Source organism: Marmota marmota, unplaced genomic scaffold (assembly GCF_001458135.2).
Source record: "Marmota marmota marmota unplaced genomic scaffold, marMar, whole genome shotgun sequence".
Taxonomy (NCBI): domain Eukaryota; kingdom Metazoa; phylum Chordata; class Mammalia; order Rodentia; family Sciuridae; genus Marmota; species Marmota marmota.
The window spans coordinates 23,242,263-23,263,726 of NW_026000174.1; the positions used below are offsets into that span (position 1 = coordinate 23,242,263).

General features: G+C 32.8%; 1 protein-coding gene across 1 annotated transcript in view; it reads right to left on the reverse strand.

Annotated features, from left to right (window-relative positions):
* Nucleotides 1-21,464, reverse strand: part of Sbf2 (SET binding factor 2) — a 353,787-nt gene that overhangs the window by 197,609 nt on the left and 134,714 nt on the right. The window contains exons 7-9 of the mRNA XM_015477617.2: nt 4,105-4,237; nt 2,537-2,645; nt 234-347 (exon numbers count right to left, since the gene is read on the reverse strand). Coding sequence (XP_015333103.2) covers nt 234-347; nt 2,537-2,645; nt 4,105-4,237 — 356 coding nt within the window. The remainder of the gene's footprint in view (nt 1-233; nt 348-2,536; nt 2,646-4,104; nt 4,238-21,464) is intronic.

Consider the following 21,464-nt stretch of genomic DNA (forward strand, 5'->3'; position numbering starts at 1 on the left):
GCTACTGAATAAATATGCTGGGTGAAGAAATGAACATAGAATATTCAATTAGTATTCAAAGTATAGTCCTTAGATAATTACCTGGCAAATGAAGAATTCTATTCCAAAAACTGGAAGGGAATACATTCATGTTTCAAAAACATAACTCTCCTTAAATTACACTGACAATGAATTTTAATTCCAATTGTTTCAGATTTAGATGAGGAAAAATTTACTGTTAAAAAATATCATACCAAAGAAAGAGCTGCTTGAGTCTGATGTAGAAGTGGCTCTGGGAGGGAAGAGAGATGAATACATTCAGGAATTTTGATAGTGCCACCATCCAAATCCGCTATGATTACATCTAACTGAAAGAGATGAAAAAATATTAACCCATAATTAATAAAGTATATTGTTGTTAAGCAAATTAACATGGCCTTGATGAATTCAAAATGAGAAGAATTGACTATGGAAGGGACGCCTGGCTGTCTACAGTAGAGTTCTGGATCCATGGCTTCTCAGCTACCCTCTGTTTCTCAGCTTCCTTTGAAATTAGGTGTTGTTTGTAGCTAAATTTCTGCCTATGGTACATGAGAAATGACACGTGTACCCCCAGCCCTCAAAACGAGGTATTTAAGGCTCTCTTATGCCCTGTCCTCTTTCCATAGGCTGAAACTATGAACTGGCAGCAACCTAGCCTCAAGTATTCAGATTATGACAATGCCTGAGAGGATTCTGGTAGAGAAACAAGGAAGGAAGCTTGGATTTTAAATGACTTAAAAGAGCAAACTGGCCTGGCATAATGGAACATGTCTATGGACTGCTGCAAATGTTAAATAAAATTTTATTTTGTCCAAGCCATTGCATTTTGATGCTTTATTGTAGTAGTTTAGATATATCCTAAATAAATTAATATTTATTATAAGAGTTAACCAACATAAAAAGGTACATAAAAAGTATATTAAGGGCTGGGGATGTGGCTCAAGCAGTAACACGCTTGCCTGGCATGCACGGGGTTGGATCCTCAGCACCACATAAAAATAAAGATGTCGTGTCCACCGAAAACTGAAAAATAAATACTAAAAAATTCTCTCTCTCTCTCTCTTTTAAAAAAAAAAGTATATTAAAAGGGTAACATTTAGGTGCTTATGCAAAAACCTAATTTTTAACCATTTTATAAGTGAAAAACACTTAAACATAAAGATATGGGAAGGAAACTAACCAAAATTAGTGAAGTTGTTTCACTGATAATGTGATTGTAATTCATTCTAATTTGTTTATTAAAAATTTAAGATCTTACATTTAATAACATTTGCTTTGTCCTATTTCCAGTGACTACTTATATTTAGTAGTAATAAAATTAATCTATAAACTATATGGATATTTTTCTATTTAGTAGTGATTAGGTTTTACTGATTTATTTATCTTTTTATATGGTGATACTAAAGTTAAATAGGAACTAGATATCAACATACAAGGTTAGGAAGAATAATTCCTATATGAATGAGGGTCTTGTTTATAATGCTGAATAATCTTCTATTTATTTAAATCATATCTCTAATTTGATTATAATTACAATTTAATTACTGTGTAAATTTCAACAGAGCTCATTTACTTGCTAGCATTTGAAAATAAAACAGAAGTAGAATAACAAAGTCTTTAAGATCTGTGAATCACAAATGTAATCTAAACTTGTCAGTAAATCTTTTCTTCTTTCTTTAAAAACTGTCATATAAACCTTCCTTACATTCCACTTAGAATTTGAAAGTATACTCTTCATCTCACATAAGGAAACCCATTCCATTACTGCACAACTTTATCAGAAATGCTTAAACTGAAGTGGCTTAACAAATGCTTATATAGAAATGGCTTATATTTAAGTGACCTATGAAAGTTACCTAAATGTTTATTTTTAGCTATTGAATGGTATCAGATTATCTTAAACATTTCCTTATTTTAGCATACAATATAGTTTTCTAAACTCTTGACAATCCTGGATATCCTCTTCTGAAGTGCTTTATCTTGTTAGTCCCTCTTAAAGTTCAATATCCAGAACTAAATACATTGTTCTAGAACTGCTTTTTCCCTCTTTGGTATTTCTATTCATATGGAATTAAGAATACAAAAATTTGATGGGGGATCATACCAAACTTGGTTCCACTTAAACTAAACTCTTCTGTGAATACTTTTACTTTGTTAGTTATCAGCCATTCAGTGTTATATGTCTCACTTTAAATATGAATAAATTAAGCTCTAATAAGTATAAATAAAATATTAATTAATAAATAAATTATCTTCTTTTCTCATATATAAAAACACAAATAATATATTCAGAGTGGTATTTAAATATATTTACGAATTCCTTTGTAAACTCTCCTATATATGCAATAAGGCAAAATTAATATATTTTGACTCTTCAGTGATGTTCTTCTCACTGTTGATAATGCAACAGATCTGCAAATAGTAATTAGCTAAAATGTTACAGGACTAAAAGAAATATAAAAGGCTTCTGAAATCAATAACTAGAAATTTTAACAATGAATAGATGAATACTTACAAGTTCATGGATATCAGTTTTAAAAATAGAATGTACTCCAATAATGAAAGGTGTTGGGGAACTCAGAACTTCCAGTAGTTGAGCTGGGAGAATAGGAATATAAGGATAACTGGAAATAATAAAAACATGTGTCATACATTTGTTTTTCCACAACATAAACACATTTTCTTTCAATTTTTATGTTGCATGAATTTTAGATGAACTATATTTAGAAATTATCAATGGTGTCATGCTTCTTAAAATTGTAAAAGAAACAATTTTTAAAAAGTCTTTAAGATATTATTAAACATAACAGGACACAAAGTAAATGGAACCAAGGCAAATTTCCTTATCCCTTCTTCCTCTTAATTAAGTAGTCTCTTTAGGTCTGTTAGTATTTTTTGAAAAGATTTTTACTTAAATAGAAACTTGACAATCCAGAGTAACACTGATGGAACCTCTTCTCTCAAGACTAAGTAATGATTTGTCTATGTAATCTACTCATTCAAATTTCACTTTCAATACTTAATGTTTGCATTCAGTAAGAATGGCATGCTCTCTCTCTTTTACATACATACACACACACACACACACACACACACACACATACACACCAAGAACATTCTATTTTATCTATAAGGTAAATAAAAGTACATAGAAAAAAAATTTTAAAGAAATTCTGGAGATAGTCTTAAAATTTTATCCAATTTTGTATAAACTTAAGTTTCCTAGATGTTATGATTATTGAAGTGATGAAATCAGTATATTAGGGTTCTACATAGGGCACTATTTGGCATCACTGCCTATATATTTTTTTTCTTTTTATTATAGGAAATTCAAACATACTCCTGAAAAATACAGAGACAGGAAAAAATTTATAATGAAGCCCCATGTATCCAATCAAGTTTTGGCCATTACCAATGCACAATCATATATATTTCTACATACTTTTGTTCTCTTCCTTACTATATTATTTTGAAGAAAACCCCAGATATTTACATCTAAATACTTGAGTAGGTATCTAAATAAGGACTTTTTTGGGGGTATTGGGGACTAAGCCCAGGACTGCTTTATCACTGAGCTCAATCCCCAGCCTTTTAGTTTTTGAGACAGGGTCTTGCTAATAAGTTGCCCAGAGTAGCCTTAATGGGTGATCTTCCTGCTTCAGTCTCCCAAGTAGCTTGTGGCTAAATTTCAGCCAAATGTACCCAGCAAGACAAGGAGTCTTTATTAATAGAACAACAGTACCATTATAACTTCTAAAAATTAACAATAATCCTTCAATATCAAACAACCCTGACTAAAGACTTTTATCACAAACTGCATTCAAAGAGAATTAAATGTTAGTAACAATACCATTCAAATTAAAAATTAGGTTTTTTTCCCCACTAAGTTAACCAATACTCAGTAAGGGACAACATGGAAAAGCCCAATTTCTAGGCTACATTTTATTAGAATCATGACTCTTGATATGGTAGAACTATAAAATATGACTGAGTAATTAAAAATCATTGTATCATGACATTTTGACTTGTCAATAACTAATGCATAATTTGGGAATAAATAAAATTATTAAGCAAAAACCTCACCTATATTTAAGAGGAAACATTAATGATTCCAGGGCTCTACAGGCATCACTAAGTCTCTGGAAACTTGCAGAATGGAAGAGAACCTTATTTTCTGTAAGGACTGCACAAAAGAGGCTGAGGACATTTTGAATTCCTGAAAATACAAGAGCAAAGGCTTACCAAATGCATTTAATTATATTTGTGTTGCCAACAATCTTAGACTTGAAATAACATAGAAAAAGTCAATATTTGTGGGCTATCTGAAGGAAAATATTTGGTTAAACTATAAATTCTACATAAACTATGAGTGTTTGTTTTCTCAGACTTTTAGTTTTGTCTTTATTCTTCAAATCAGTGTAACAACACTCACTGAACATATTAATTGTTTGGAAATACACAATTATTTTCTTTCCAAATTCATCTCCAAGGTTGTACTAAAGTTCATGTGTTAGATGTTGACATTATTCGAATGTTTTCCCCTCTCAAGTCTACTTGTCTAATATTAATATAGTCTTGTGCTTCATAATGATTTTTTGGTCATTTATGGACTGAATATTCAACAATAGTCCCCTAAGATTATAACAGATGTTATAAATTCCTATTACCTAGTGACACTGTAACTGTCCTAACACTGTAACACAATACATCACTCACATATTTGTGATCATGCTGGCAAAAACAAATCTTCCATGCTGCTAGTCATATTAAAAGTATAGCATTCAATTAGGTACAGTATATAAAACTTGATAATAAAAATAAATGACTATAAGAGGCTCACGTATTTATTATAACATACTTTTTATTAGTGTATAATTTACTAATTAAAAAATAGTAAGCCATGTTACGCTTGCAGCAGCCTCATACATCCTGTATTTACTGTGTCTTTTGCTTTTATCATTTTCTCTTGTGCTTGATTTAATCTCTATTGTTTATTTATTATGGCCCTAGGTATAATAAACTATTGTTTCTTTCCTCCTCCCTCTCCCTCTCTCCCTAGTTTTGTGCAGGTATATATACTTAATGATATTCAAACAATGATGAAACTGCCTAACAAAGCACTCCTCAGACTGTATTCCTGTCATTAAGTGACACCACAATTATATAATTGCATCAGCTTTATTGCTTTTGCAATTTGCCTGGTATATCTTTTTCCACCTTTTATTTCAATTTTTCTTCTAATTCTTGTAAATGGCTTTTTTTTTTTTTCCCCAGTGCTAGGGAATAAACCCAGGGCTTCACATTTGCTAGGCAAGCACTCTACCACTAAGCTACACCCCTAGCCTCTGATATATTTTTAAATCCAGTCTAATAAACTTTGTCTCTTAATTAGGTGATCTAATTGAATTACTAATTACAAGTATTGACATACACACTATATAAAGATAGCTATACACACAGTAGCTTATTTCATGCTATTTATTTGTTATGCCTCTTTTTATTTCTATTGCCTTTTTTGTACTCCCTCTACTAGTGTGGAATTTTATAAGCACTCTTAATTAAATTTTACTCTTGTAATTTCTAAAAGTGGCGACTCTAGAAAATACACCATGCATAATTACCAAGATGAAGTTAAATTAAGTACACCATTTCTTACTTTTTCTTTTTATTACTGACCCAAATCGTGTTTTGTATATCACTTTAACCTTAATAACACAGTTCCATTAAATCAAGGAGTCTCTTTCCTTTTTTCAAGGTGCACTATTTCCTGTATTTCTCTTTGCCATAGCTTACTCCTTCATGTAACATGTGCAAATTTCTTCTTGGTCCACCATTAACTGCTATTCCCTTTAATCAATTCCAACTTATTCCATGGAATATGTGAAAACCTTTAGTTCAAATTTTTTAAAAAAATTGTTCTAATTAGTCATACATGACAGTAGAATGCATTTTGACACATTATACACAAATGGAGTACAACTTTTCATTCCTCTGGCTGTACATGGTGCAAGGTCACACTGGTCATGTAATCATACATTTATAAAGGATAATAATGTTTGCCTCATTTGACTGTTCTTCCCACCCCAACAACCCCTCCCCTCCTCTCCCCCTCTGTCCAATCCAAAGTTCCTTCAATCTTCCCTACCCACTCCCACATTATGGAGTAGCATCCGCTTATCAGAGAAAACATTCGGCCTTTGGTTTTGGAGGTTTGGCTTATTTTGTTTAGCGTGATATTCTCCAGATCCATCCATTTACCTGAAATGCCATAATTTCATTCTTCTTTAAGGCTGAGTAATATTCCACTGTGTTTATATATCACATTTTCTTTATCCATTCACCTGTTGAAGGGCATCTAGGCTGGTTCCATAGTTTAGCTATTGTGAATTGAGCTGCTATAAATACGGATGTGGCTGCATCACTGTAGATGCTGATTTTAAATTGGAATAGCTGGGAAACAAATAGTGGTCCCATTCCAAGTTTTCTGAGGACTCTCCATACTGCTTTCCAGAGTGGCTGCACCAATGTGAAATCCCACCAGCAATGTCTTAGTGAACCTTTTTCCTTCCCTCTTCGCCAACACTTAATATTGCTGGTATTCTTGATAACTGCCATCTGACTAGAGTGAGATGAAATCTTAATTTTAATATTCTCTAATCCAGACTAATGTAAAAGTTTCATAACTAGTTTTCCTAATCCAGTCTTTATTTCCTTCAACTTCATACAGTGTCTAGAATAATAGAAGTAAAATACTGATTATGAAACTTTTACTTCTCAAACCTTTGATATCTTCCTATTCTTTTGGGCAGTGGTTTTCAAATGTATTCTATTCCACACAAACAACTTAGCAAATGAAGCTTTGCTTTCAACTTGTTTTATATACTAATCTCACTGAACCTCAGAAAGTAAAATGAAAAGGAAAAAACCCCTCAAATACCTATCTCATAAGGTTGCTATGCATAAGAAATGAGGTAATGCATAAGTTCTCAGCATAGTACCTTGATAAATTATCAATGCATATTAGCTGAAAATGTATGAAATAACACATAAGTATGCAACATGTAAGTTATGACATTATTATTGTAATTATTGTGGTTCTTGCCATTAGGGTCCTGATGCTAAAAATGTCTGAAAACACATACAAAATTAAGTCTGCACTCTATACCAAAATCATCTCATCCTTCCAGCCTCAGTATTATGTGATCAATATGAAACTTATCTAGCTCTCAGAACTCTTCTTTCACCTTCTATTACTGCTTTCTTTGCTCATGTTCTGTTTGTCTGGTGTTCTCTTTGTTAAAATTTGAGTTACTCAAAAACTACACTGGGCCTTACATACTGCTGAACCCTTCTGCCTAGCACATAACTACTACAAAGCTGGCACTCAAGTCTGTTTCACTAAACTGAAAAGCATCTGAATAGTGCAGTGAGTCACTATCAAAAGACTTTAAAGCTTTCACAAAAAGGCATCAAATTTTGCATATAAGTGGGATCATGCAGTATTGGACTTTCTGTTCCAGGCTTATTTTATTTAAAATAGTGTCTTCCACGTTCATCTATAACAATAAATGATAGTATTTCCTCCTTTTTGGGAGGAGGGAGCAGGGAAATGGGGAGATGGTGATCAAAGGATAGAAAGTTTTAGTTAGATGAGAAAAATAAGATTCTGAGATCTATTGTACAGCAGGGTGACTACAGTCAATAAAAATGCATATCTTAAAAAACCTGAGAGTAAATTTCAAAGGTTTCAGAACGAGGATAGAATTTTAAAGGCCTCAAGAGAACAATGTCTGGTCACATTTAAGGGCAAGGCAACTGAGAATTATTTCTAATTTCTCAGCACACTTTAAAATTCAGGAGGGTTTGGAATGATGTCATCCAAGATTGCTGTATCAACAAAGCTATTCTTCAGAATTGAAGCAAAAATAAGAACCTTCCAAGATAAGTACAAAGTAAAAGAACTCAGGACTACTAAGCCAGCACTACAGAAAATACTTAAATAAAACCACAAGACTTTTGGTGTTCCTATGTAGCAGTGAAAATGAGTAAGTGATCACAGCATACATTACCATGAATAATTTCCTCAAATGTAATTGTTAGTGAGGAAAGTAAGGTGCATAATGATTACATAGTATTATGTAATGTAAAAACCATGCAAAACTCTACTGTATATGGCTTAAATATATATAAACATGGAAAGTATAAAAATATGTCTGGGACTAACAAACATCAAACTCAGCATGGTCTTTATCTCTGAAAAGAACAGAAATACACAGTATATTTTATATGTATTAAGGTACATTAGGAATACAAAGATTTTTAAAAAATATGTCTTTGGAAACAATTTAAAACTTATAGAAAAGTATTAAGTCTGAGTAGTACACAGATCAAGCATCCATATAGAATGTATTGTGTTTAACCTATTATTAAAATTTTGTTCAATTTGCTTCAACATTTGTAACCACATGCTAGAGGACACTTCGTCTAAGGCATTTGAGTGTAAGTTGCATACATCATGACATTTGCTCCTAGACACTTCAGTGTATATTCCTAAGAATAAAGACATTCTCTTTTACAACCAGAGTAGAGTTATTGCCTTTAGAAAATTTAACAACCATAAACAATATTTTAAATTTAATCTCCCATTTATACTCCAACTTTGTCAACTGACCCAATTTTTTTTTATGATTAAAAACTGAACATTAGTCTGTATTTTATTGCCTAAGACACTAGGCACTAGCTTTTATGGATTTGGGATATTATACATAAAAATATATTTATAATATAATCCAATATGCATACATACATCCATACATGTACACGTGTGTATGTATGTGTGCACACTAATGTAAATATGTATATGAATATAAACATAATCAGTAACAAACTTTCCTGAAAAATGATTACTCTTATTATGATAAAACAAGATATCTTCTGTTGTAGATTACCACAATTCATTAAAATATCCTTTGTGAGACCCCACTAAGTTACTGGCCCATTAAAGTCTTAAATTTGAAAAACATGTGACCCAATTTTTTTTGTGTGTGTGGTACTAGGGATTGGACTCAGAGGTGCTTTACCACTGAGCTATATCCCCAACTCTTTTAGATTGAGACAGGGCTTTGCTAAATTGCTAAGGTTGGCTTTAAACTTGCAATCTTCTGCCTCAGGATTCCAGGTCTCCAAGATTATAGGTATGCACTACCATGACCAAACCAATAAATATTCTTTAAGAGACTTTTTCTTCAAAATTCATTCTAGGATCAGATATTTCATTTAGTTTTTATGTTTCCTTAGTCTCATTCAAGAGAGGGAACTTCTACAACTTTTCTTTTTTTTAAAACAAAGTTTTGAGTTAAAAGTCACGTAATATAAAATTAAGTTGCTAAAGGTGAACAACTCAGTGGCACGTAATGCATTCACAATGTTGTAAAACTACCACCTTTATCCAGTTGTAAGACATTTTCATTGGCCAAGAAAGAAACCCTAGATCCAGTAACCAGAGGCTCTGCATTTCCACCACAAAATGTTCTTAGTCATCACTAATCTGTATTCTCTATAAATTTACGTTTTTGAAATTTCACAAAAATAGATTCATACAATATGTAACCTTTTACATCTGATGGTGTTTTCCACTTACATTTTCAAGGTTCATCTTTGCTGTGTAACATGTATCAACCCTTTATTTCCTTGTATGGCTGATGAGCTTACTTTTGTATGTTTATACCACATTTTGTTTATCCATTCATTCCTTGATGGACACCAGGACTATTTCTACTTTTTGTCTACAGTGAATAGTATGAACATGCATGTACATCCTCTTGTTTGAGTACCTGTTTTCAATTCTTTTGGATATATATCTGAGGTGAAATTGCAAGACTGTATGATAATTTTACGTTTAAAATTTTGAGAAACTATATTATACAGGTGCCAAACTATTTTATATTCCCACAGCAATATGTGAGGGTTCCAATTTTTCCACATCCTTGATAACACAGCTGTTTTCATATTTCCTTTTAAATCATACTTATCCTGGTAGGTATGAAGTGGTCTCTCATTGTCAGTCATTTGCTGTTGCTTGTTGTGATTGTTTTTGCAGTGCTGGAAATGAGTTTCAGGGCCCTGTGCATGCAGGGAAGAAGTTCCAGCACTGAGCTATATATATCCTAGCCTTCTCACTGTGGTTTTGATTTGCATTTCCCTAATGACTAATGATATTGAGCATCTTTTCATGTGATTGTTGATTATTTGTATATCTTCTTAGGAGAAATATCTATTCAAGTCCCTAGTTCAATTTTTAATTTTTTTTTTGTATTTCTGTTGTTGAATTATATATTCTGCATGTATGTCTTCTACTTTTTGTCTTCAGTGAATAGTATGAACATGCATGTAGATCCTCTTGTTTGAGTACCTGTTTACAATTCTTTTGGATATATATCTGAGGTGAAATTGCTCTAAAGGTTGCCTTTTTTTCTTGATAATATCATTTGATGCACATAAGTTTTTTTTATTTTTGATGATATATACATATATACATATATATGTGTATATATATATATTTGTTTATCATGCCATATCTATGAATAAATTGTCAATTCAAGGTCATGAGGTTTTACTTTTGTGTTTTTTTCTAAGAATTTATGGTAGTAAGTATTATATGTAGGTCAATGATTCATTTTGAGCTAATTTTTTGTATATGGTCTAAGGTAAGGGTAAAAACTCATTAAATCCAATTTTTCCATTATCATTTGTTGAAGTAACTATTTTCCCCCCATTTAATGGTTTTGGCACATTGTGAAAATCAATTTTGAAATCAGGAAGTGAGTCCTCAAACTATTATTTTTTAATATTGCTTTGGCTCTTAAGAGAACTTTGAACAGTTCATAGAAATCTGAGAATCATCTTTTCCCATTTCTACCAAAAAAAAAAAACAAAAAAAAAAACGTTCTTTGGAATTTTGTTAGGAAGTGCATTGAATCTGCAGGTTGCTTTGGGCAGGACTGATATCTTAACAATATAGAATCTTCCAATCCATGTGCATGGCATGGGTCTTCTTTAATTTCTTTATGTAATGACTTATAGTTTCCAATGTACAAGTTTTTCACACCCTTGGTTAAGTTTATTCCCAGGTTATTTTATTCTTTGGAATTGTCTTAATTTCCTTTTCAGACTGTTCACTGATGGAATACCTTTTCTTTTCTTTAGAAGACTGAAGATCATCTTTAATTCATGAGCCATACAAAAGCACTGGGTATTCCATTTTTAATCCAGTCTAATACCTCTATCTTTTGACTGGAGTGTTCACATTTGTGACATGTGTAAGGCACTGGGTTCGATTCTCAGAACATATAAATAAATAAGTAAAATATAGATGTATTAACAATTTTAAAAATTTAAAAAAGAAGAAAATACGTGTCTTATCATTTTGCTACTCATTTAGTATACCTGAAATCTTTTTTGTTGTTTGGCTTTTTCTTTACTGCTACAGGTTCCTGCTGTTCTAACACTAATAGATGTTTCTGAGTTTATCCTTTGCTTTTGGACAATTTTCTGAAACATGAAATAGTTATAGACAATTCTGTCTAATTCTGTACTGGTTCATGGCAGGGGTGGGGGATTTGTTAAATTCTTCATACTGCCACAATCAGAAGTACTGTCCTTGATGATACCAATTTTGATCTCAAAAATCTTATCTAAAGGCTGTCCAATTTCTCCAATGTATACCTAATATTTTTCCTTACAACTAAAGGTGTTTTCCATTTAAGCCGTTTATAGCATGACACTGTAAAACCATGTAAGTAATCCTGTTCCTTACCAAAAAGTCTGCTTAGAGTTAGCATTTATTGACCTTTTCTAGAAGTCTTTACTATGATGACTACAGAATGATTTTCCAAATCTAGCACTTCTCCCCTACTTACTTAACAGCACAAACTCATGGATTCTTATTTCTCTCCTATAAGTATTACTTCCCCCCACCAAGTATTTCTGCCCTTAATTATTTTTGATGATAACCATGGCCTACATTTAAACAGTAGAAGCTCTTTGAACATAGTTCCTATGCCCTTGAGATCTGAACTCTTTTTTCCTCTTTCTTCTGAATTGTTACTTACTTTCTAGTTTAACAAAATAATATTGGCTCATGTACCTCCCCTGCCTCAGTTCTAAATCAATCATTTCTCTAGAGAATGGTATTAAAGACCAAGATTCTAGATGTTATATATACTAGAGTATATATTAGGTCACTTCTAAGTGAGTGTCTTTGTTTCTAGACTATTTCTACATATAGAGAGAACTAGGAAATATATGCCTGTATACACACACACACATAAATACATAAACATAATAAATGTATAAAGGCACATATATTTCAGAAACACCATTACTTTCAAATCCAGTCCATCCTTATTTCCTCTATTTCAATTCATATTTGTATGTCTCTTCTTCCACTGAGGAACCCTGTATCTTAATAACACCAATACTTATTCATCTGCCAAATTCCATTATTACATACAAAACAATTTCAGAATTATTTCAGCAATTCAAACTCAAAAGAATTCAGTGTTTTCCATGTATAACTAATTAGAACTAATTTTAAAAATACTTTTTTTAAAAAGTTCACTGTTTGTAATTCTTTCCTCAAACTTGTCCAAAACTGAACTTTCATACTCAATTAATGAGTACTGTAGTTTGAGTATTCCCCAAAAGTTCATGAATGAGTCTTCATCTGCAAGGAGGCACTATTAGGAGATGGAGCCTACTGGAAAGGTCCTTAGGTCACTGGGAGAGTGCTACTCAAAGGTATTAGGGGACCCTTCCTGTCTTCTCACTCTTTGTTCCTAGTTCAAGTTGTGAACACTTACTCCTATATGTATGTGCAGCCACCACTGTCATCAGCCCTGTGAAGTGTCAAAGTAAAGATTCAGCCTCAGCCAAGCCTATGCTGTACCTTTTGTATTTTGAACCTCCAAAACTATAATGTTAAATAAAACTTTCATCTTTATAAATTAGTTTCTGCAGGTTATTTTATTGTAGTAATACTAGGTAACTAATACACTGTGTTATAAATTACTTTGATTAGTTTTTTCCTACTCTATAGTGTGGTTATGTCATTCACTTGAATGACAGTAGAGTTGTTTCCATATGCTTTTAGTTTTAAGATGGTATGTTTTTTCTCCTTTCTTCCCATCTATTAGATTGATCTTATTTTGTTTCTGGTTACTTAAGACATAAAGCATGCTTCCAGAAATCAAAATATACATCAAGGTATACTCAGAAAAGTGTCACTCCCTTCCTGAATTAAAAGCATTTTACTAATCTGTAGAGTATATAAAGAACTCTAAAAGCTAAGCACCAAAAAAACAAATAACTGAATCAATAAATGGGCCAAGGACCTGAACAGACACTTCTCAGATATCAATCAACAAATATATGAAAAAGTGTTCAACATCTCTATCAATTAGAGAAATGCAAATCAAAACTACTCTAAGATTTCATCTCATCCCTGTCAGAGTGGTAGCTATTATGAATACAAACAACAATAAGTGTTGGCAAGGATGTGAGGAAAAAGGTATACTCATACATTGCTGGTGGGACTGCAAATTGGTGCAGCCAATTTGGAATATGGAAAGCAGCATGGAGATTTCTTGAAAAATTGGGAATGGAACCACCATGTGACCCAGCTATCCCTCTCCTTGGTCTATACCCAAATGACTTAAAAATAGCATACTACAGGGACACAGCCACATCAATATTTATAGCAGAACAATTCACAATACCTAAACTGTGGAACCAATCTAGATACCCTTCAATAGAAGAAAGGATTAAAAAAATGTGGCATATATACACAACAGAATATTACTCAGCAATAAAAGAGAATAGAACCCTGGCATTTGCAGGTAAATGGATGGAGTTAGAGAAGATAATGCTAGTGAAGTTAGCCAATCCCAAATAACCAAATGCTGAATGTTTTCTCTGATATAAGGAGACTGATTCATAGTGGGGTAGGGAGGGGGAGCATGGGAGGAATAGATGAACTCTAGATAGGGCAGAGGAGTGGAAGGGGAAGGGAGAGGGCATGGGGTTAGAAACGATGGTGGAATGTGATGGACATTATTATCCAAAGTACATGTACAAACTGGTGTGAATATACTTTGTATACAACCAGAGATATGAGAAAGTGTGCTTTATATGTGTAATAAGAATTGTAATTTGGGGCTGGGGATGTGGCTCAAGCGGTAGCACGCCCGCCTGGCATGCGTGCGGCCCAGGTTCGATCCTCAGCACCACATACAAACAAAGATGTTGTGTCTGCCGAAAAAAACTAAAATAAATAAATAAATATTTAAAAAAAAAAAAAAAAGAATTGTAATGCATTCTGCTGTCATATATAAATTAAAAATAAATAAATAAAAATCGCTACAAATTTTTAAAAAATTGTAATGCATCCCGCTGTCATGCCTAAATTTAAAAAATTAATTTAAACAAGTATTTTTCCAAATGTCAATTCCTGGTTTTTATAATGTAATGATTATGTAAACTATTGTTGGGGGAAGGTGGGTATGTGTATGTGGGGACTCTCTGTAATAACTTAGTAATCTCTTATGAATTAAACTACTTATAAAAAGTTATATTTTTTGTGGATATATTAGATTCTTATGCCTGCTATCATAGTTACCACAGACTTGGTGACTTAAAACATCTTTCAGTTCTGAAGGTCAGAATTCCAACTAAAATTGAATTTTCCCAGTTTATAGGGGCCCTTCACATTCCTCAGCATGCGGCTATCTTCCATCTTCAAAGTTGACAATGGCCAGTTGAGTTTTCTTGAATCATATGACTCTGACACTGATTCCTATGCCCCCCTCCTTCATCTTTGAAGGCCGTTGTGAATATACTGGGCCTACATGATGTGGCATCTACCTAAAGCAACTGGACCCTTGAGCTAGATTTTGAAGAATAAACATTAGTTAGACAACATTAGCATTCAGTGTTGACAAAAGGTCATGTTTAAGGAAACAGAGGACTGTGGGAACAAAAGGCATTAACAGACTTAAAAGTAATTCTGCCAAGGACAAGTTCATGAGGAATTTGTATGCCATAAGTAGTAGTCCAGACTTTTCTTCATGAAGACTTTAGGAGGGAATTTGTTCCTAATTGAACTCTGTCCACCCCCAAACAAAAATAACCCATTCACATATAAAATTCCTAACATCATTTAGTATCAACTAAACTGTGAAGAAGGCAGGCATGCATTTGTAAGGGCACTCTACCCTAATTAGATTGGTAATATTTAATAATCAGCTTATATTATCAAAGGGAAAAATATACTTACTAACATAGGATAAATGTCAATTTTAAAATGCATTAGGGATAATATTCTAGTGCTTAAAAAATCAATAGTGTAATACGTAAGAATTATCCCATGCCTAATTGAGTTACTATATAAATTCATATTCTTAAATGTCACATGATTTAAATTCTACAAAATTATTACTCTGAAACTTTAAGAAATTGCATTGATGTTTTTTATTCCTAAGTAACAATGTCTGTCATTGTGTTTATGGCTACAGTTAACCAGAAATTCAATCTCTCAAGTCATAATCAACTTTCTCTATAACCTTGAATTGTTTTTCTAGTCTTCGGTAGCCATCCATCCAGAACTGCACAATAACAGTAGAGAAGACAATATGAAAAACATTCCTGTGATAATTACTACAGATTTCACTACAATGGCACACACACACATCCTGCTGATTGCTCAAATAGTAAAAAAAATTCTGAAAAATTACTTCCTGATCTCAATTTTCTTGAGGGTTAGAGTGCTAAAATTCATTGCCTCAAACATTGACAAATGTATTTATTTCCTGTTTTGAAAGAAAGGGAAAAAACTACTTTTTCCCCAGAATTCTCATCTTTACTGAATAATAGTTACAAATAGAACATACAATAGTTACAAATAGCACAAACAGAACACTATATTTCAGCACTCAAATGGGTGAAGTGAGAAAGAAAATACCGTGCTTTTAATTCAGGATATTTTTCAGAAGGTCTTGCACAATCTGTAATAGTTCTTTTTGGTCAATCCATGACAGAGAATATAATGTAGAACTTGCTGGTCATGGCTTAATACAAGTGATGAAAGAGGAGATTTCTCCTTCATTCAACCAATATTTATTGAACATCTACTACATGCCATACCCTAGAATATAGCAGCAAACAAAGATAATATCACTACATTCATTTAATTCTTGTGCCATAGGAGTCTTATTAAGGAAGTTGGGGCCTAATCCCACATGATGGAGATAAGGGCTTACTTTTTCTTCTATTAGACACAGGGTCTCTGGTTGTATTCCTAAATACTTGATCCATTTTGAGTTGAGTTTTGTGTATGGTAAGAGATAGGGGTTTAATTTCATTTTGTTGCATACGGATTTCCAGTTTTCCCAGCACCATTTGTTGAAAAGGCTATCTTTTCTCCAATGCATGTTCTTGGCGTCTTTGTCTAATATAATTGTAGTTTTATGAGTTAGTCTCTGTGTCCTCTATTTTGTACCACTGGTCTACCAGTCTGTTTTGGTGCCAATACCATGCTGTTTTTGTTACTATTGCTCTGCAGTATAGTTTAAGGTCTGGTATAGTGATGCAACCTGCTTCATTCTTCCTGCTAAGGATTGCTTTAGCTATTCTGGGTCTCTTATTTTCCAGATAAATTTCATGATTGCATTTTCCATTTCTATGAGGAATGTCATTGGAATTTTGATTGGAATTGCATTAAATCTGTATAGTGCTTTTGAAGTATGGTCATTATGATAATATTAATTCTGCCTCTCCAAGAGCAAGGTAGATCTTTCCATCTTCTAAGGTCTTCTTTGATTTCTTTCTTTAATGCTCTGTAATTTTCATTATATAGATCTTTCACCTCTTTCATCAAGTTGATTCCCAAGTACTTTTTCTTTTTGAGGCTATTGAAAATGGGGTAGTTTTTCTCATTTCCCTTTCTGAGGATTTGTCACTGATACACAGAAATGCCTTTGATTTATGGGTGTTGATTTTATATTCTGCTACTTTGTTGAATTCATTTACTAGTTCTAGAAATTTTCTGGTGAAACTTTTAGGGTCTTCCAGGTATAGAATAGTGCCAATTTGAGTTCTTCTTTTCCTATGCGTATCCCTTTAATTTCTTTCGTCTGTCTAATTGCTCTGGTCAGTGTTTCAAGAACTCTGTTAAATAGAAGTGGTGAAAGAGGGAATCCCTATCTTGTTCCAGTTTTGAGAGGAATGCCTTCAACTTTTCTCCATTTATAATGATGTTGGCCTGGGGCTTAGCATTGATAGCCTTTATGGTGTTGAGATATGTTCCTGTTATCCCTAGTTTTGCTAGTGTTTTGAACATAAAGGGGTGCTGTATTTTGTCAAATGCTTTTTCTGCATCTATTGAGATGATCATATGATTCCTATCTGTAAGTCTATTAATGTGATGAATCGCATTCACAGATCAACTAAAGATTTAAATATACTTTCATAATTATCATTAAGAGGCAATGTGTACTATTTGCTATAAAGTTAGCCTGCTATTTCCACATATGTGGCAAAGCTAAGTTAAAAAAAAAAAAAAGAAGTGTAGCTGTGGGGTTGGCCTGTAGCTCAGTGGCAGAGCACTTGCCTAGCATGTGTGAGGCACTGGGTTCGATCCTTAGCACCATATACAATAAAAAAAAAAAAGGCATTCTGTCTGTCTACAACTACAAGAAAATTTACAAAAAAAGAAGCGTAGCTGAACTAAGCAACTGAAAGGAGGTATTGTTTAATGGTTATGAACAAAGGCTGAAGTGTGACATTAATTAAATATATGTGCTAGGCATGGTGATGTATGCCTATAATTCCAGCTACTCAGGAAGCTGAGGTAGGAGGATTGCAAATTTGAGGCTTTGTCTCAAAAATTAAAAAATTTTAAAAGCGCTGGGGACATAGCTCAATGGTAGAGCACCCCTGGGTTTAAGCCCCAATACCCCCCCCACACACACACACACAGAAAAAAGAAGAAAGAAAGAAAGATATAATGCACATATAAATAGAGCTTAGCAACTTGGGAATCTTTAAATATAAGAAGTCAATTGCCAAATATATATATGGTCACATAAAATCCAAGATCTTAAAAAAAAAAAAAAATCCAAGATCTAAATATTTCCCAAACAGCAATTGTTAAAAGAACAACTCAACTAAAAATCTAAAACAGGTATAGTATATTTAGTTCTTTCTTGTACATAGTAACTGCTTTTTTGGGGTCTGAGGGGAGGTCTAGGCTAATCATACCAGATTGCCCAGATTCCTAGTCTGTGCCCATTCTGATTGACCAGGTTTTTATCTAATTTTAATTCTAAATCAGGAAGCAAAGGAACCTGAGTAACAAACACTGGAGAAGGATAAGATAGACTAATTGGAGAATTATGTAAGAAATGAATAAGAGGGTAATGTCCTGGGCAGAAATAACTCTTTCAATTAAAATGTCTTCCTTTTTTTTGTCACTTTCCTTCCTTCCTCTATTATTGAATCATGTTAAACTACTGAGATGTATCATAAACTGCTTAATTCAAGAGATAAATATAAAGAAATCTGAAGCAGGCTCTTTTTTTCCTTTTTCTTTTTCCTTTCTGGTAATGGGGATTGAACCCAGGCCCCTGGAACATGCTAGGAAAGCACTCTATCACTAAGCTACATTCCTAGCCAAGTAATCAGTTTCTTTTTTAAAAATCAATCAATTAATTAATTTGTTCTAATTTGTTATACATGACAGCAGAATGCACTTCAGTTCATAGTACACAAATGGAACACAAGTTTTCATTTCTCTGGTTGTACACAAAGTAGAGTCACACTATTCGTGTCTTCATACATGTACCTGGAGTAATGATGTCTCTCTTATTCCACCATCTTTCCTACCCCCATGTCCCTTCCCCTTTCTTCCCTTCCCTTCCCTATTCAATGTTCCTCCATTCCTCCCATCAATTTCTTAATAACATTCTATTTCCTATGGCTGGATTGAGAGACTTCATCAAACATCTTATTATTCCATTAAAGGCTTTTCATTACTTCCTGCTCTTTTGCATTATTTTTCTTCTGAGATACTCCTCTTACAATTTTATAGCTAGTAAGAGTTCTCCATTATTGCATTAGTTATATATAACATACTATAATTTAAAAAGACTACTTGCTTCTCTACTAGGCTAAAAGTACATCTGGAATAAGAGCTATGATTTGTTCATATTTATATTCCTAGTGACTAGTACAGGAACTGGCACATGGTAATAGGCTTTGTAAAAACTATACTTCTGCCATTATATAAGAAGGGGAGTTCAATAGAGACTTTGTGGTGTTTATTCTAAGAAATTAAATTGAACAGTCTTCTTTAGAGATCCCTAGGCTTCTGGAATAGAGTACACATGATATGCAGTTTCTTCAATAAAGTGCTGCACAATGGGCTAGCAAGAAGATTTAATTTGTTTCAAATCCCTAAAGAATATTAGCTGATATTCAAGCTGTCAAAAAATAATTATCATAGATATAGTAAACCAAATTTCCTATTTCCATCTTTTCTACCTAGGGAACAATATGCCACTCATAGTGATAATCTTAAATTCTTGTGCAGTCAAATTCCCAAAGTATCTTTTCATAACCATAATTCATATAGTATCAGAGGGGTTATAAAAGCCAATTCCTGTGAATACAAACTTAATTATTATTAAGAGAATTGCTACTTCATTTTTTCCCATTACTAAAACAAGTAATAATGCTATCTGAACAAGCGAGAAAATTGAGACAACATATAAATGTTGTCCAGGAACTAGATTTTGACCCTTTAAGGAAAAAAAGACAAAAAACATTCTCCAATTGAAACATTAATCAAATGGTTCAGAAACTTACCAATCAACTTATGCTTCTTAAAAAAGTACTAATTTTAAGGTAAATAGTTTTTGGAATCCTAAGCTTTCCTGTTAACTTCTAGCATATTTTCATCTTTCTATTTTAGGTACATATTATTTTTAAATATTTTTTAGTTGTAGATAGATACATACCTTTATTTTATTTATTTATTTTTTTGGTGGTGCTGAGGATTGAACCCAGTGCCTCACACATGTTAGGCAAATGTTGTACCACTGAGCTATAACTCCAGTGCCAAAAGTACGTAGGTACATAACACTTAAATAATTAGATAGTATTATAGATAGAAGTTTTTCCAGAGGAAGACAAATGTGAAAATATCAAAGATTTTACATTAAAATATTTAAAAGCAGAAATAACTTTTTGAATAGAAAGGTACTGCTGCAATCAATATTTTAAGGATTTTTATGTACAAAGTAGAAATAATGTTTGAAGGTAAAAATGCAAAAAAAACCCCACTTCAGGCTATTTTAATAATTTCAAAATAATATGTATTTAGTATCACAGAGAATTACTGGAGAATTATTGGCCCAATGGTAGCTAATGAAGAACTGGCTAAAATTATATGGCCACACAAAAACAAAGTAAGCATACACAAAAGAATCAACCCAGATGGTACAAAGACTAATATGATATAACTATGGAAATAGAGATAGATGATAGATGAAGGCCCAGACCATTTTTGTCAGTGATTTTAAAAATGTCTAATAAAGAGTATACTGTAAAAACTGGAGAATAAGTATTCGAAAACTAGTGTGTTTGCAATTAAAGTCCAAATTATAGGTGACCAGACATGACAAAGGATATCAAGAGAATCTTACAAAATCATTTAGGTCAGGGAGGGATATTGAAGTTAAATGGGTATGGATTAGATTAAAGTATCAGAGGGGCTATAAAAACCAATTCCTGTGAATACAAACTTAATAACATTAAAATACTGTTTATTGTACTTAAAACACAAATCTTTAGGCAATCAAAAACACTTTACACAGGCTTCAACAAGAAAACAAACAAGATGGTAAGCAAGAGATGAAGAAGATTAACAGAAAATTATGGGGAGTGAGGCTCAGAATAGTAGTATTCCACATAGCTGTTTCAGGCAAACACAAAAACTTTTCAAATTGTGAAAAAAAATCATTATCATAACAATTCTAAGAGAGAAGAACAAAGGAAATGCTATCTCTACATTTAGACTTTTCATAGGAAAACAAGTCAAGGCTACAAAAGAATACTGAAGTCTTATCTGCTTCCTTTTTTGGGCTTGGTAAATTCCACCACTACCACTTTACCCTAAACCCAGGAGGTGTACTCTGATAATGGTCTAATATTGGCCTTCAACAATGAACAGCCTAACCAAAAATGGTGATAAGAGAATGACCTAGCCAGAATTAGCATCACCACATGCTTTGGAAAAATAAAACTCTGCATATAGTGATTCATCTTTCTTTCTGTCTTCCTTCCTTATCTTTTTTCTAGTCTTTCTCTAAAAAAGAATTTAGAATATATAT